This window comes from Cheilinus undulatus, linkage group 14 (assembly GCF_018320785.1).
Source record: "Cheilinus undulatus linkage group 14, ASM1832078v1, whole genome shotgun sequence".
Taxonomy (NCBI): domain Eukaryota; kingdom Metazoa; phylum Chordata; class Actinopteri; order Labriformes; family Labridae; genus Cheilinus; species Cheilinus undulatus.
The window spans coordinates 17,695,682-17,712,606 of NC_054878.1; the positions used below are offsets into that span (position 1 = coordinate 17,695,682).

At 38.0% G+C, this 16,925-nt stretch overlaps 1 protein-coding gene across 3 annotated transcripts in view; it reads right to left on the reverse strand.

Moving 5' to 3' along the window:
• LOC121521696 (kelch-like protein 29) overlaps positions 1-16,925 on the reverse strand; it is a 146,991-nt gene that overhangs the window by 44,438 nt on the left and 85,628 nt on the right. For all 3 annotated transcript variants that reach the window (XM_041805839.1, XM_041805838.1, XM_041805840.1), the window contains 2 exons: positions 5,183-5,321; positions 853-1,049 (listed from right to left, as the gene is read on the reverse strand). In XM_041805839.1, coding sequence (XP_041661773.1) covers positions 853-1,049; positions 5,183-5,321 — 336 coding nt within the window. The remainder of the gene's footprint in view (positions 1-852; positions 1,050-5,182; positions 5,322-16,925) is intronic.

A 16,925-nucleotide genomic window follows, 5' to 3' on the forward strand; every position in this document is an offset into this window, starting at 1 on the left:
ATGAAAGAGTCTGAAACTTCTCAAGATATGGGAAAGATTTTGTATTTTTTATTTTCTCAAATCTAAACTTCTGTGAATAAAAGCCAAGAGATGGAAGGTCATGGAAATGTTTGCTCGTCCTCCTCAGTGTACTTTTTGCAAACTTCTTGGCAAAAAACATTAACTTCAACTTTCACAGAGAAATCTGTGTTTCTCCCCTTCAATTCAGCTGCAAAATTGTTGAGAAAGAGTGGACTGATGTCACATAGGCAGTAAAGTCAATAAATGTCATGTTTCTATTCATTCCCCACACTGAGAAAATGCAAATCAATAAGGTGGGTTGCCTGTTTTCTACTTTTTTCTCTCCTGCTGATGACCTTTTGATGAACATGCACTTCTATTGTGTTACTGGCACAAAAAAGGGCGTTAAAAGAAATGCAAAACCTGACATTTGCAGCTGTTATATTGGGAACATGCTGCTTGCACTTTCCATGCCTTGTGTAAGCATCAGTCTATGGGTTATTTCACAAATCCATCACAGACTATTTGGAATTACAGTGACAACTATTCCCTGAACTTTGTTTTTATTCTTTTTTAATCTGGCCAAGCAGGATTCTCACACCGCGGCTCACTTTTGAAACATGACAAAAGGGAGTGCCATGTGCCAGAGCTGGGGAAGAAATTATTTTCAGTGCAAAATGATCTGTAAGGTTAGCATAGTGATGAACATTGATACAGTCTGAGAATACACGAGGCTGTAGATAATACATGTGGCAGGAAAGGTCACAGAGGAAAGTCTGATGTCAGACATGCAGCTGGTCTTAGAAAACAACACTTGCACACATGTGCTTGTGTGCTGTGAGCTTCCCCTACCTAGGAAGGAGACACAGACTTTACAGAAGGTGCTGAACTGGAACTTGTTGGCGGCCTCCAGCAGCGTCTTGGCGTTGGCAGAGTCGATGACCAGCGATCCCGTGTAGACAAACTCAAGCAGCTGCTCCAACACGTCAGCGCTGATGTTGCTCATGTTCAGCTCCAGCATCTCCCCGCTCTTTGTCTCCTTCGATGACCTGATCAACCAAACGTGGCAGAGAGAAGAGAGTGAGGGATGCTGTCAGAAAAAAAATGTAACAATAAAGGAAAGGGACAAAAATACAACACCAAAACACACCTGGGCCAGGGCGGGAAAGTGGAGAAAATAAGAGAATATTTACACAAGAACTTAAAGGTAAAAAGGACAGACTTTGGATGGCTTTTACTTTTCTACATTTTTACTATGTAGCTGCATCTGGAACAAAATGTCTTCTCTAATTAGACAAACAAACATTATTGCTCTTCTCATGATTGTTCATGTATGCATAGTTTCAGCTGTGGACATGCATACATGTCAGAGAACATATGAGCTATGAGACAGAAAACAGAGGAACAAAGTGACAGCACAGTTCAAACACTGACAGATGACAGAATGTAAAGGATGCTGGTTAAAGCATGTTGTAGTGGTGAGCTCTCACTGTTTGTGAGTCTACATCCTGAAGTGTTTGAGTGTTTTATATCAAAGCGGAGTATCCACCCAGATTGGAGCAGTGGAAGAGGTGCCAGGGCATGCTTGTACAAGCATATTAGACTGAACATGATCTCCTTGTAATGCAGAGCCTGAGATGTGCAGGGGGGAGGCAGTCAGCTTTCAGAAGTGGGTTCTGATCTGCTTCAGCAGGATCAGATGGTACAGATTGCTGGACCCCCCTGAGGAGGTGTGACAGAGTTAGAGAACACTTCATCACCCATGGTCAATGTCCGTGTGAAACAATAATCCACCAGAGGCCAAAATAAATGGATTAAAAGCTCTGCAGAGCATGTGCCCCCAATAATATCTCTCTCTTCCTGTGGCTGTGGATTTTATATGAAAAGTAGCCTCCATTAACATGGATGGAGGCTGTTTGTTTCTGATAAAGCTTTGCTTTTCTTCCTTGTCTGTTTGTTGGATGGGAGGTCAGAACAAACAGTCAGCATTTAGTGAGACACAGACGGAAAAAAAACAAAAAAAAACAAGACGAGACAGGGATGAAATGGTCAGAGTGGAGGACAGGAGACGGCGGGGAGGATGAGGCAAAAAGGAAGGGAAGCAGGGTGAGACGGTCCTTCCACAGGGAGCCAGCAGCCATCCTTCAGAAGGAGGGTTTGGGTTGTTCCATGACTGTGATAAACCCCCCCACCAGAAAAAAAAAAACACCATCACACCTAAACAGAACCTTTGTCCCCTTTGCCATACTCATCAGCAGCCTGTAGTGTATGAACTGAGACATTAAAAGTCATTTTAACAGGGGAAAGAGGAAGGATCTGGATGGACTTGGCTGGAAAATTCAAGAAAGTTATTTTTTTCCTCCTGAAAGTAAAAAAACACACAAAGTGTTATGTGAGGACCGTAGGATAGATGGAAGGAAGGGAGGTGAGGTTCAGTGCCAAAGAGAGGAAGAAAAGAGTGAATAGAGAGGGGCTAAAAACAAAAGAGCATGCTCATCAACCTATTTCAAATAGGAAATAGCTCATGGGGCAGTTTGTTTCATCCGAGCATTTATTTTATGGAAACAAGTTTGTAGGGACAGAGAGAGGAGGGATAGGGGTAGAAAAAGGATGGGCACACTCAGAAATATATATTTTTGTCAAAATGCATCACTTATCAAGAGGAAGTTTTAAAAAACAGACATTAGGAATGGTTGTGAGAAGCAGATATTAGGACAGGAGAGATATAACACACACATAAAATGTAACTATGACTGGCAAACCTTATAACCCCATATTTTCACTAACTACAGAACATAAACAACATATTAGATTGCATTATTTTTTAATTTACATTTTACAAAGCATCCCAAATTTTTATAATTGTGGTTGCAACTTAATTGGCCCTTACGAGACTAATCTTTAGAGAAACTCACACTTAGAACATAACTTATATGCAACTGTTTGAGTTAAAAATGGATGTATTTATATTCCTAGTCATATTGTGAATCAGGGATTAATCAAAAAATAAACCCCTTTACACTGTTCAAAGCACAGCCTGTCATAAAGATGTACTAGAAATTTGAGGTATTTCATTGTTCTGTTCAGGCTGAGAGCAACAGCAGAGGGCTCAGCTGCTGTGTTCACACAGGACAAACACTGTAATGGGCTTTAACACAGCTTTCTACCTGCTCACACTCATAACACACTGACTCACACATAGAAAACTCCTGGACTCACAAAGGGAGAGAGAGAGAGAAAGAGATAGAGAGAGAGAGAGAGACTGTATGAAAGCATGTAGCAGGAATGCTCAAAGACTCTGGAGCTTTTTTCCTTCACTGTGGTGAAGAGATGCAGTGGTCATGAATCAAAAATATGCAGAGATCACTGATAAGAAAATATGGAGGGGTAAATCTGGTAAGTCTGTCTCCCTGTGCAGTGCAACAGATACTAGTATATATTTGGGATATTTGGGAAATGAATGAATATTTGAATGAGTTAACCTTCAGGTACCATGGGGGAAGACTTCAGGCTGAACAAACATACGGCGAGTGAGTGCTCAGCTCAAAAGGTTAGTGTAGCTTGCCATTACTGAACTAATGTTCAGAATTACTAAACAGTTCTTCTCAGCTTTACTCGACTCTTTACTAATTTAACTTCCTGTTACTTCAGCAAATCATTGAGTGCATGTAACTGGAGGTGTGTGTTTAGGTAAACCAGGGTAAAAGTGGGATCCAGCTTTTAAATGTAAAGTCAAATGAGATTTATTTTTATATATCATGTGGACAAATGGCAGTTATGACAAAGTAGTTTTAAAACTAATTAGATTTTATTACACCAACCTGTCAAAATAAGATAAAAAATCTGACTTTGTAGAGGCTACATGAAGATGAGCTTCATGAAATTCAGTCTATACCCTGTGGGCCACACTGTATTTCTTTATACATAAATGATCAGACTTTGTGGCTGAAAAGAAACTCAGAGGAGACAATCTACCGGACAGGCTGACCAGCATGAGGACTTCAGTTTATGCTGAGACACTTCAGTCTTTCAGACAGCTGCTTTGCTGCTGTCAAGGTCAAAAGAGAACTCAGTGTCTCTTTTATTCAGAGTGGAGCTGTCAGAGATGAGCGACCTTGGTACAGACAAGGCTCTATAGCTTCTCCCCCTCTGCTCATCATCACATCATTCACATCAAGAAGGGTAAGTATATCAGTGCAAGTCTAGTATTTGATAAGCAACTCTCTGCTCTCTGATGAGCTTCACAGAGGAGGCAGCATGGCTGTGGGGTGAAATGAAAAACTCAATGTGGCACTGTGACTGAGTTTGCTTACAGTGCCAGTTCCTTACATCAACATGAAAGTGAGAACTCAAACATGAATGCACAAACTTAACCCAGGCTGAAGAACAACAAAGGGTCCTGGGGGCTCTCAATCAAGCTGAAAACACCTGCAAGGATTGAAAGTAAGGGTGAGGACATGAGGGACTTATGGCACTCAGGAAAACAAGGCAGATATCTGGCACACTTGCAAAACACTTTCAAACAGAAAAAAAGAGATATACAAACAAAAAAAAAAATCCAGTGTATGAAGGTCTGTTATGTTTAAGGCATAATTAGATCAAAATTAAATCTAAACATGATTGAAGGTCAGTGTTCCCTGTGAAAGCTGATTCAGTACACAATCTTAGATGTTCCTTTTTTGTACTTTGAGTCTTAAATGTTTTTAACAATACTGGATTAATCGGAAGATAAAAAAGCTGTTTTACAGCAAAAAACTCAATTAGAAAAAAGAAGTTGCTTTAATAATATAGTAGTGTAGTGTAGGAGACAAAAATCCCAGTGTACACATAAAACAGAGTAAACTTGGTGTGTTAAGATTGATTCTTCAGTTTTGGCGCTTTGGTGAGTTTAAAATATCCCCAGTCATGGAACATTTTCACTGCTCATTAAAATGGAAATGTGGTTAAATTACTCTACATGAGGAGGAAAGGTGATGAGGAAGTGTGACCTTTATAATCCGCTTTCAGATACATTCATTTGAGAGGGAAGAGGAAGGAATGGCTGCTGGCCCTGTGCTAGGAACCAAAGTCTTCACACACCTGCAAGAGAGAGAGGGGAAGGGAAAAAAGCGACACAAATGTTCCCTATGAAAAGAACAGATTGGATCAAGAGCTGGTGGGAGGGGGGGAAGAGAAGGCAAACCTTTTCACCAGGTCCTTGAAATACAAGCTGCAGGAAGCTAGAACATTTTGGTGGACTTCAAACTCTTTGCCTTCAACTATTATTTTCAGGTCTGTAAACTCTTTCTCTCTGCGCTGTTGGTTCAACTCCTGCAACATCTCTGGAGAACAAGAAAAACAAACAGACAATCACATGTTATGGTTTTAGAAGTTGCCACTCTTCATTTCATACATAAGCAACAAGAGCAAGACAATGAGAAACAGAAAAAAATGTGTTGAGAATGCAGATTGTGGGGCATAATATTGCTGGACAGTTTAAAAAAAAAAAAAAAACGTTCATTATCTGATAAAGAAGTGAGACGTGCAGACTTGATCAAATATTTCAGCAAATGCAAAATGAGAACAGAAATATGTGGCACAAAAATGTTGATGTTCAAAGAAAATAATTAGCGTTTGTATTCTATATTCAAATGAGAAATATGCAAAGCTGAATGAATGCTGAATGATGAAATAGGACTGAGCATGGAATAAAAAGTTAAAACTAAAATGGAAATAAATTTGACTAAGTGTTGACCTTGTAAATGTAAACTTCAGAGCTTCAACTTGAAACAAAAAAAGCATCTAAAAGAGATGTGGGCTGAAAACAGAGACACTCTTTATGCATTATTTATATTGAAAAAAATTCTTTGGCTTTTCACAAATGCACGACTCGGCAAAGACTTGACCTTGAAACGTCGCTCAATAAGAAAACACCTGCTTATCCATAAACAACTATTTCTTTTCTCTCCCTGGCATTTAGAAAATTACATCCTGCACCACCCTGTGTCTTACTGAAAAGAACATAACAATCGAGAAAATGCGCTTCGAGCAAACAGTACGCTGTTGAAGGCCGCGCTACACAGTAACTTGTATAATGTGGCATAGCAGCTCCACGTTAGGCCTGGTCTTACTGTAGTGTAGGGTTGGAGGCTCTTGTTTCTTTGCGTCTTAATGAGGCACCATGAGGGGAAGCTGAGAGGGAAAAACAGCGGGAGATGAGAAACTTGTTCTGTAACCACAGGAGGGAGAATCAACCCTGTAGCTCTGTTAATCTGTTATCAAGAACACCACTAAAATGAATGCTAAGAGATTCAAAAAAGACCCAATAATGTGAATGATTATAGGTGGAGCCAGCTTTCAGACCGTTGTAGATTGTATAGAGACTTCAGGCTGCATGGTAAACATTTGGCACAGAGCATAGGGTTAAAGTCACATTCTCTGCTGCAGAAAGATAAAAACAGAGAAGAATAAGGAAGGAAATCCTTCTTTGATCAGCTAAAAAGCTTAATTTTCTTTTTAAAATTTAAAAACACTACTTTCATTCTTCTCAACAAATCTTGGCTGTGATGAAGGCTTATTTGCTGCCAGATGGGAATGTGTGTACACAATAAATTAGGTTTACTCATCAATATAGAATGAACCTTGGAAAACTGATCAGCTTTATCATTTTTTTTCAATACCTATTGGTGCTGAAATAAAGCAGCTCATCTTTATCCTCCTGTCAAAGGTTTTGTTAACCAGAATGGCACTCGGCCCTCTAATTGGCTGAATCTGCTCTCATTTAGCACCTTCATCCTCCTGACTGACACTAAGAGCTCAGCTCTGAATCAGCAGATGAATTTATACAGAATAAAGACACAAGACAAATAAGATGCAACTCTGAGGAGCTTTAGTACATGTCTTTTTTTCTTCACAGTTTCTGCTTCAAAAACCTAATGAGCAGAAAGAAAATGAGATACTTATAAAACATGCTAAATAGAGAGGAGGAAAACACAATAATAGATCCAGTTTTTCCCATCATGTCTGCTGTGTTTTGCCTAAACGCACCACAGCAGGGTTGAAGTGTGCATACGCTAACATGCAAAAATGAGGCCTTGTCTCTCACCAGTCTTTGTGCTCTCTCTGCTGCCTGTATATCAGCCAGCTATCTGATTATTATTCTAAGGGCATGGTTGGTGAATACTAAACAGTAAACACACAGTAAGTTTGAGCTTGCATTAGTGAATCTAGAGTTTCCGATACGGCTCTCACCTCCAATCAGCCACTGAGCGAACTATCCGTTTGCCCAGATATAGAGAAAGTAAGAAAGCGGGACAGAGCACAGCTTGCCAGTACACAATGGCCGCCTCCCTCAGAGCCGTGCACACACACCTGAATTTCTGATGGAGAAGATAATAATGACCCCCCAGAACTCCTCGTCAACACTGTAGACCATGAAACTGCTCATGGCGTCCTCTTTCTCAGCTTTGGCACCGAGTATGTGAGGCAGAGCTGAGCTCATTGAGACCACAGTCGCTATGAAACGGCAGACGTCTCAATACTCTAACAGAGCAAACTCTTGAAGGGAATCCACCAAATGAAGATTTTTACTTTTTAATGTAAATTCAATGTGACAGTTATGGATTATCTAATAGGCAGAAAACAGTCCTGATACATACTGGAGTAGTTTCCTACCTCCAAGCTGTTTACTATCGCTCTGACGGTCTGAGTTGGCTCTTCCTGATTGGTTGATACAGCTTGGGGGGAATGAAAACAGGGTCGACTCTGCTGCTCAGCCTAGTAACTCTGTGGTGAAACATCTGAGTGCTGGGGCCAATGGGGTCTTCAGTGTGGTTCCAAGTATCCTATCAGAGCACACTGTGCCTCTCTTATTACAAGGTGTCTCTCACTAAGCTGTGATTGGCTGCTTTAGAGGGGCGAGGCAGTGCACTATTGGTAGTTTAACTTGGAGCCATTTTAAGGTTCTATGTATGTTTCTCCTGCAATTCTGTGTTACCACCATTTTGTGGTTATCCCAAAATTTTGCCTGGCCTGAGATAGTCTTTGACACTCTTTAGTCTGATAGTTTTTTAATGTATCTTTCTAAATTCAGACCTGACAAAAAATCTATTTTGTTTAAATTTTTAAATATATATATATATTTGATTTTGTTTCCATGTGACACACTTTGGGCTGAATATTAGTAAAGGAATTGGCATAATATAAGCTTTAGAAGTTCAGTAATTAAGATTCAAGGTGGGATAGACATGGTACACTGTAAAATAAATGTACAGACAATAAACAGCAAAAAATCTTTTTTCTCATCTTCTGCGAAAAATCCTGTTTCTCCAGCACACACACATTTATTTGTCCACAATTACATGTACAGATGGATGAAATCCAGCTTTTGTCAGCGCTGATGGCTTTACTCTGACCTTTATGTTGCCTTTTAAATTTTGGATGTTAATCCAACACTTGCAGTACTGATAACCCTGACCACAGCAGCTGATCAATTACTCCAAGTAACCCTGACGATGATTTTCACCTGCTATGACAAAGAAACACGACTATTTCAAATTATAAATGAAAACGAAAAGATAAATTAATAAAGTTACAACATGATACAAGCTATAAAAGGCCTTTTATTATTTGCCTTTTTTACTGTGAGAAGAAAATTTCATTAATTATAAAAAATAAGAAAATCTTTAGTTAATATATATTTTAAATGAATACTATTCACTCATAAATGTTGGATCCATATTCAATCTAAATTTCAAATGTTCATTTTAACGCAATTTCACTGCTCATACGAATTGCTTGAAACAATATCCTTATACATTAACAAATATTCTATTATAAATTCATTTTATTTTTATTATTTAGAAAAGTTAATTGTTTAATCTTAAATTGCACTTCAGATATAATAATCATGGTAAAATGTTAGTATCCATTTTAACTAAATTAAGTATTTTCTCATTCATATTTTCCAGATGCTTTTCTTTGCAGATCAAACAAATTATGATTATTTATTTATTTATTTATCTATTATTTTTTTTACAAATTTAACAGATGCAGCTCTGTCTCTGGAGCCCACCAAACTGGACTTGAGAGAAATCAAAACATTCTTCCTCATCCAAAAGCTTTTTTTCTAAAAGTATGAATGTTTGAACATTTTTATTTTAACTTGCAGCTGAATAAAAAAAAAAAAAAAAAAAAAAAAAAAACACACACACACACACACACACACACACACACAGTGAGCTGAGATCAAATTTTGAATAAATGCATACAAAGCTCATTCCCAGCCAAATGCTCTCAGAGTTTTGGGGGGTACAAAAACAGCCCAGTATTTGTCCAAAATCCTTGTTTTTGAACAAAATCAAGTAATTCATCTCTCAGTGACAGGGATATTCCCATAAAAGGTTAAACAACGTTTGACTGAATCAATCTGCATTTTAATCTATTAAAATAATAATAATAATGATGATTTCAATAAAGATCACTGTTTCCCTCAGGGCCTTTTTAAATTTTAAAACTGTATAAATATGCAGTTGTTTCTCATTATTAGACTGACATTCAGAAATTGTGGAAAATATAACCTCAGATGTTTGTTGTGTTATTTTGTGGTAATCAGCATCTTTTACATCCCACCTGCTATTTGTTTTTATCCAAGGGAAACAGAAGAAGATCAATTATACAAAGAGAATAATTCATTTAATTTAGTTTGCACATTCAAATTTCTGAACATATCCTCATCTATTTGCTGATTTCTTTTATTCAAATCAATTCAGAATATAATGTTCAAAGTTTAAGATATTTTGTTATTTTAGCAATTACACGTGTTTCTGTTATTCCTATTTCATGGTGTTGGTGCGATCAACACAAAAATGATTATATAAATATTAATAATATTTAAAATCATATATCACTGAATGGCTTTCAAAAACAGTGATATAGCTCATTAAGTAAATAATATTTCAGTTAGAATAACTTGGTTGTATTATAAATCTTTTTCTTCAGCCAAAGGAGAACAAAGTCCACAGTGAAGTCAGACTGATGTCAGTTTCACAGGTATTTATTTATCTTACATTTTAAGTATCAATGCAAGAACTTCTTGAGTGTGTGTTTCATAAAACATATAATTATCTCCAGCTCAGGTTATTTCACTTTGTAAGCGTCGGTTTCTAAAAGTCCAATCAAAAGCTGTGAAATGTCACGAACACCCCAGTCTCTGTCTTTGATTCAAACGATGCTTAATATGAACGAAAGCTTTCTGAATTGTTTGATCAAGTCTAGCACATCTTTTTAAGGTGCAACCACTCTCTAAATTGTGTGTGATATACATCTAACTATAACAGCTTTATTCATTTCTGCAGATGTTTTGTCAGTCTGAGTCTCCCTAAAAAAAAAAAAGGAAAAAAAAAAAAAAAGGAAAAAGCTAATTGAGCCTTCACAAGTCCTCCAGGCCCCCCACAGTCTCTATGCTCTGATTTCAGTCTGTAAGGCAGAAGTGACTCAATACAGCCTTCTAGTTTAGTCCATGATGAGGACGCTTTATTTTCCTCCTGCCCCAATCTGCTGAGCTGAGCCGCTCGAGCCTCAGCGCTGCTGTCGACCAGCTTGGAATGAGCCGGGGGGGGAAACAGGGGACAGAGAGGAAGAGAGGGGAACTGGTGCCCCTCAGCCTCTCAGCAATTGCAGCCAGAACAAAGCAGACCAACATGATCAGTGATTCTGCAATAGTTGCCAAAACAAAACCCATTCTGCCTGTTTAACTATTTTACACAAGTGCATCATTTTGTATCATTTGTATCTTAGTATATCATATCATATATACGGATGCACAGATGCATTATTTTAACAAAACAATCATTGGCAAAAACTAGGTCTGTTGATGAACATCACCTATCAGCAAATAATGTTGTATAAACCAGGGAGGAACCATACTGGATTTTGTCCATATGCCGATACTTATGAATTAATTTTATTGATACTAATATCTAAACATTCAGTACTGAAACTTAAGTCCTTAAAACACACAGTTCTACGTTTGTTGAGGAATGGACTTTAAAGAGTAGGGATTAATAATAAATAAAGAAAAAGACTTTGTTAGTATAGCAAATATTTCCAGCTGATATAGGCAGATTTTACAGCGAAAACATAGTTTGTAAATATTGGCAGATATGTTCATGTCTGCTATCTGTGTGCAAACAACTAAATGTTGGCATCTTGTTGACTTAACTATTGAGGCAAAGATGAGCTTTAAATTAGGCAGATGAAGTTACTTTTTGGACCAACTCTGATCCTTTCCAATGATCAAACTCAATAAAATAAAATAAATATTAAATTAAAGATATTTTTAACTAATGAGTGTTGGCACAATGACTCACACCTCTGTTACCTAGTTATCATTATTATTATTATTTTGACTAAATCTTAACTGAAAGTGTTTGGGAGGTATCTAAGTTTTTTAAAAGTGTCAAATTTAGACTGAAGACAGCCACTTCAGACACAAACATTTAAGAACAACAAAAATCAGTCAACGACAGATCCATTGCCAGTCACCAGGTGGACACAAACACCTCTTAAAATGATAGTCTATCTCTGAGAATCTTACTCTCACTCTCAGTCATCTCACATCAGTGATTTGGGCATCACAGCAAAGCCCCTCTCACTCAGTAACCAATCTGACATTTTTCAAACAAAAACCTGAAAGGCAGCTTCATGATAATTTTTTCAAGATCTCTTGGCAGCTTCAACAATTCATTAAAATAAAAGCAGTAATAGGCAAATAAAATGATGTAGGAAAATAGGCCTACATGCTCAGATACACAACTTTACATTCCACAAGCCAAGCTTAAGCTTTAAATAAGTATCAGCTTGATTTTTCTCAGTGACAAGAGGTGCGATAACTATGGCTTTATTTCTTTGAAAGGCACAGAAACTGTTGTAGGCTGTGCCTCAAACTAAACCTTCAGGTTTTACGTAGGACATTAATGTAAAATTCAGGGTCAAGTTTGTCATTCATGTGAGCAAAGATGATATCATCACTGTGAAAAAAACCTGACAGCACTGATGCACTCAAAGCCGCTCACATGGGAGAGAAAATAACACACAAACAAAACAACATACAACCACACAAACACACTCTAACAACGTCATAGAAAAGTAATAGCACAAAAACTGTGTTTACGAGAAGTGGCTGGTATTTGTAGATAAGTGCATGGTCGGAGGAGATTTAATCAGAACTGAGTGGGTGTTCTGCAAATCTCCATCCTCTTTCCTCAGTTATTAATAGAAATTACTGCAAGGCCAAAGTCCAGACTTATAATAAACTCTAGTGGATAAGCAAGGCTAATGGAGTGAAATTAATTATCAAGACACAGGTCTTGTCTATGAATATGAATGTAACCTTTTATAGAATATTTGTGCAAACTGTGCCTCATTTCTGCTCCAGCTCAATGATAATAACCAAGCATCTCTATCTTCTGTAGCATCTTTTCGTTCTCCGTCATGTGCAAAACTGAGCTTTTGTTCTGCATCGCTTCAGCAACCACAAACAGAATAAACCTGACCATAAGACATAATGTTATGACTGCAACAAATATCAAACTTGTCTGCAGGCTCTCAGTCAGGTAACGTGTACACTCAAAAGTCGGAATTTGGATGATAAAATGTCAGACTGGATCTTTTATCACTCCAGGCAGAGGAAGTTAACTCGTACATGTTGTCTTTAAAACACTCCACAGAAACCTAAACTATTCTTGTTACATTTGCAGTTATAGAGCAGCTACAGGACTCACTGATACTAATATCTGTCATTTGACATGCTGTAATCATGGCCTGGTGATAGGAGGTGTGCAGCAGAGGATTTTACTGACATCACAGCAATAATCCACTTGATCTGAAACACCTCTGCTGTGTTTAGGAGTCTGGTTTGTGTACATCCACCTGTACATAAACAAGATTCTCTCTTCTATGGGCTACATTTCCTACAAGCTGGCCTGAACAGCAGTATAACTCCAAGACAGAAAACAACAGCAATAAAAAATCTATTGTGATCAGTGCAGCATAAGACAAATGTCTGCCTCCCCCCGAAGAAAACCAGTGTTTACGGTCTAACATTGTGAAAGTCACCACAGCCCGAGCAGAAAGGTTAGTGCTGGGGTTAGCTTGTATGTGGGAGTCTTCTCAGCAGACTGAACACCTGACATCAGCTCCTGGAGCCTCAGGTGGAGTCAAGCGAGTAATCTTTTTTTCACCACATTTCTTCCATTTATTCCTTCACCCATCCTCCTTTCCATCTGCCTTTCTCCATCCCTCTCTCTCTCTCTCTCTCTCTCTCTCTCTCTCTCTCTCTCTCTCTCTCTCTCTCTCCAGGGACTGAAAAGGGTGTTCGGATGACTGGACTGACCTACAAATTCTGATTGTGACAGAAAAAAACAATCACTCTATTTGCAGAGTTGTGAACATTTTCATTAGAGCGGCAACCTCCACTGTCTAACAGTGATTCAGTTAATCTATACTGCTGAAAAGACCAGGCCTCATTCACCTACTGTTCTTAAGAAGGAAAGTGGTTTAAAACCCAGCAACACAGCTTTAAAAAGAGTCTGATTTCCACCGACGTTTTCTAATTTGTAATTTGATTTCAGCAAGCACAAAATCCAAGAACACTCCATGTCCCTCTTGTGCACTTTTGAGTGCTGATATGACAGGATAAAATAATTAATTTGGCACTTTTATAATTCAAGTATGTTCAATTAAGATATGCACATTTGCATAATTCTAAATTATATTTTACTACATCTTTACTCACTTTAGTACTTTTAATTACTAAGTAATTTGCACAAAATTTTTTTTATTTGACGATGCAATGTGTTTAGTCTTATCTGACAAATGTTAAATTATGAATTTGAACTGCACACATTAGAGGGAATTTTTTGATCAAACACTTGTTTAAAACAAAGCTAACATGAAATATGTGTATTTGATCATGTTTAAATGATGTATCATCATTTAAACAACAATATCAGTTTTTAGATAAATGTAGGTTTTCATCAAATCGTCTTGATTTAAAAAAGGCTCATTTTAACCTGAACCGGAATGCACCGTTCCTTATTACAGAGTGATGCTACACTATCTGAGCTAATGATACAAATCACATTTATGTGTTTCTAGTTTACCTCTAATATCCTCTAATAGCACTAAATATAGAATTAATTTGGCCCTTTCCAGTTTCATTTCGAGTAGCACTTCAAAACGCTTAATTATTTCTTACCACTGCTGCACAGAAAAAAACGTAAACACCATTACTTATTTAAATAACAATAATACATACCAGTAACCAGTAACATGCAGCCTGTTTCATAATGTGGATTCTTAAACTGATCCAAACTTACTTTCATTATTCTTTCCATATTGCAACATCATACAGAGGCCAATCAACCCAAATGATAGGCCTTAAATGTTGGGAAATGTAATACCGTTTCAGAACTGCAAAAGTCAGTGCGCAAAAGTTGTGAGGGCAGAAAATAAGAAAAAGAGGAAGCCAGTTAAGGCTTTTAACCCCAGCAATAACTTGGTGATTGTTGGGGTTAAGAGTCTGACTCCAAAAGCCGGTCAGAGCCAGACTAAGGGGGAGAATCTCTTCCAAAGGTGGGGGCTACTGTTATGATCCTAAGCGTGTGGGCTTAAACCAGTAAATCATGTCTGGAGAGGGCCGTTACTGTGCCTTTCAGGAGTGCACCCAATTCTGATTGCAGTCTGGTTCTAATTTAGTTTGGACATTATTTGGATTAATTTGGACTTTTCTAAGTACCTTCAAGGTCATTCCCTTAAATGCTTATTAGGGAAAATGTGCACAAATGTCCAGTTAATGAGCGCACAGAATTCACTAATTTGAAGCACGTGTGAACAAATCAGGAGTTTCAGAAATCTGATGTAGGTTTCTCTTAGAAACTTTCTTCAGAACAAATTTAAGATTTAACATACTTTCTAAGGAGCCCCTTTAAACTTAAAAATATCTCATTTGCGACTGAGGTTGTTGAAGAAAAAAAAGTTTCTTTACATGCTCAGCGTGGTGCTCTACTACAATAATTTGTTAAAGAGAGGGAATTCTCACTAATGCCAGGTCCTGTTATGATTCATTGGTTGACTTGAATGCATTTAAAAGTGTCAGACAAATGAGCACACTGAACATTAGTGAGTTAATATGCTGAAAAGAGAGCAGAGGAAAAGAAAAGAGGAAAAAGTAAAGTCTCAAAGTGAGTGTGGGCAGCGGATGGATGCTATGGAGATTATTCCCAGCATGGGAGAGAGTGAAAGAATCAGATGATTGCAGTGAGGAAGATGGGGAGGAAGAGGAAGGAGAGTGTAGGTTGAGAAGAGGTAGGCGTGAACACAGTGCCCACTCTGGCATAGCAGTGAGCCCCATGGCTGTTCCTTGGCTGCACAGCATCTGTGATTATGCATGGAAGAGCCGAGGCCATCAGGCTCCAGGTCCTGCAACTGTGCTGCTACTGCGCTTTATCTGGAAAATCCTAGTGATTAATGAAGCCAGTGCGGCATTTTGTGTGGAGGAGGTGGACGTGGAATGATGAATCTTAATGAGCTATCCTCTGTCCCTATATTAACTGTGGGGGGTATAATGTATGGGACTCCTGGGGGGGGCTCTCCTTCTTTAAAATATGATAACAAGTGAGAGAATGAAGGGAGGCAGCTTTCCTTCCTGTTTATGACAAGCTAATGTAGCTGACCTCATGTTCTCTCCTCTTTATTGTCTCCCCTTGATAGGCGTTACCTTAGCTCAAAACTGTGAAAATAACCAGCTCTACACAAAAAAGCGGTACCATGAATATTGTAAATAAGTGTTCACTCTTATCTTACTGTTGTAAAGAACAGGTTCAAGTAGAAATCATAGTCAGGAAGCTTTCATATGTACTCATCTGCCAAGGTTACCCATAAGCATATTACCAAGGTGAACTTTAAAGCATCTCTCTGCAGTCCTGTGTGCACTTAGAGGAGAAAACCATGCACATTGTGAGTGTGACTCACACATGTTTATGGTGAGCTGAGCTGTCCCTACTGCTACAAGCTTCTCCTTTCTGATCTTCAAAAAATCAAACCTTTATTCACTGACTCGGTCATTAGACACAAAGTAACCACTTTCTTCAGCTGTCTTCCTCTCAGCCTTCACAGTATGTCATTATTACCTCCACCAAGGAGGTTACGTGACTGGCAGGGTTTGTTAGTTTGTTAGCAACATAACTCAAAAAGTTATGGACAGATTTTGATTAAATTCTCAGGAAATGTCAGAAATGGCATAAGGAAGGACTGATTAGATATGGGAGTAATCCGGCTCACCATCTGGATCCAGGAATTTTTTTAAAGGATTCTTTACTATTGGGAGATAGGGCTAATGGCAGAGGTCTGTGCTCTCCGATTGCTTTTCTAGTCTTGTTTTGAAATTAACCTTTTCAAATTAAAACATCTGTTAACCCCACTCTTTACAAAATATGCTGATGGCTGAGATCGCCTTTGAGTTACAGATGTCGAGAGACTATGGGCTGAGATTTGTGCCACCAGAAACTAAATTTGAAAAATGATTTTGAATTTGAATTGCATGATTTGAATTTGAATTTATTGTTTTGAAACAGAATTTATTTGCTTTGAAACTGAATCTATTTGCTTGAAACTGAATTTTTTTTGCTTTGAAATTGAATTTGTTTGCTTTGAAATTTTATTTTATTCACCTGAGCATTCCTACATGTTCCTTAAATTCAAAAAAAAAAAAAAAAAATCAAATTCAGTTGATTCAATTCAAATTGAGTTCTACAATTCAATTTCAGTTCAGGGTGGCACACCGTTTACATCATCCACTTCCGTGAAGAAGAGTAATCGAGCACAGATCGTTCTTAACTCAGCGGGACTACAGAAAATACAAGTAGAAGAAGAACTGAGCGGAGCTG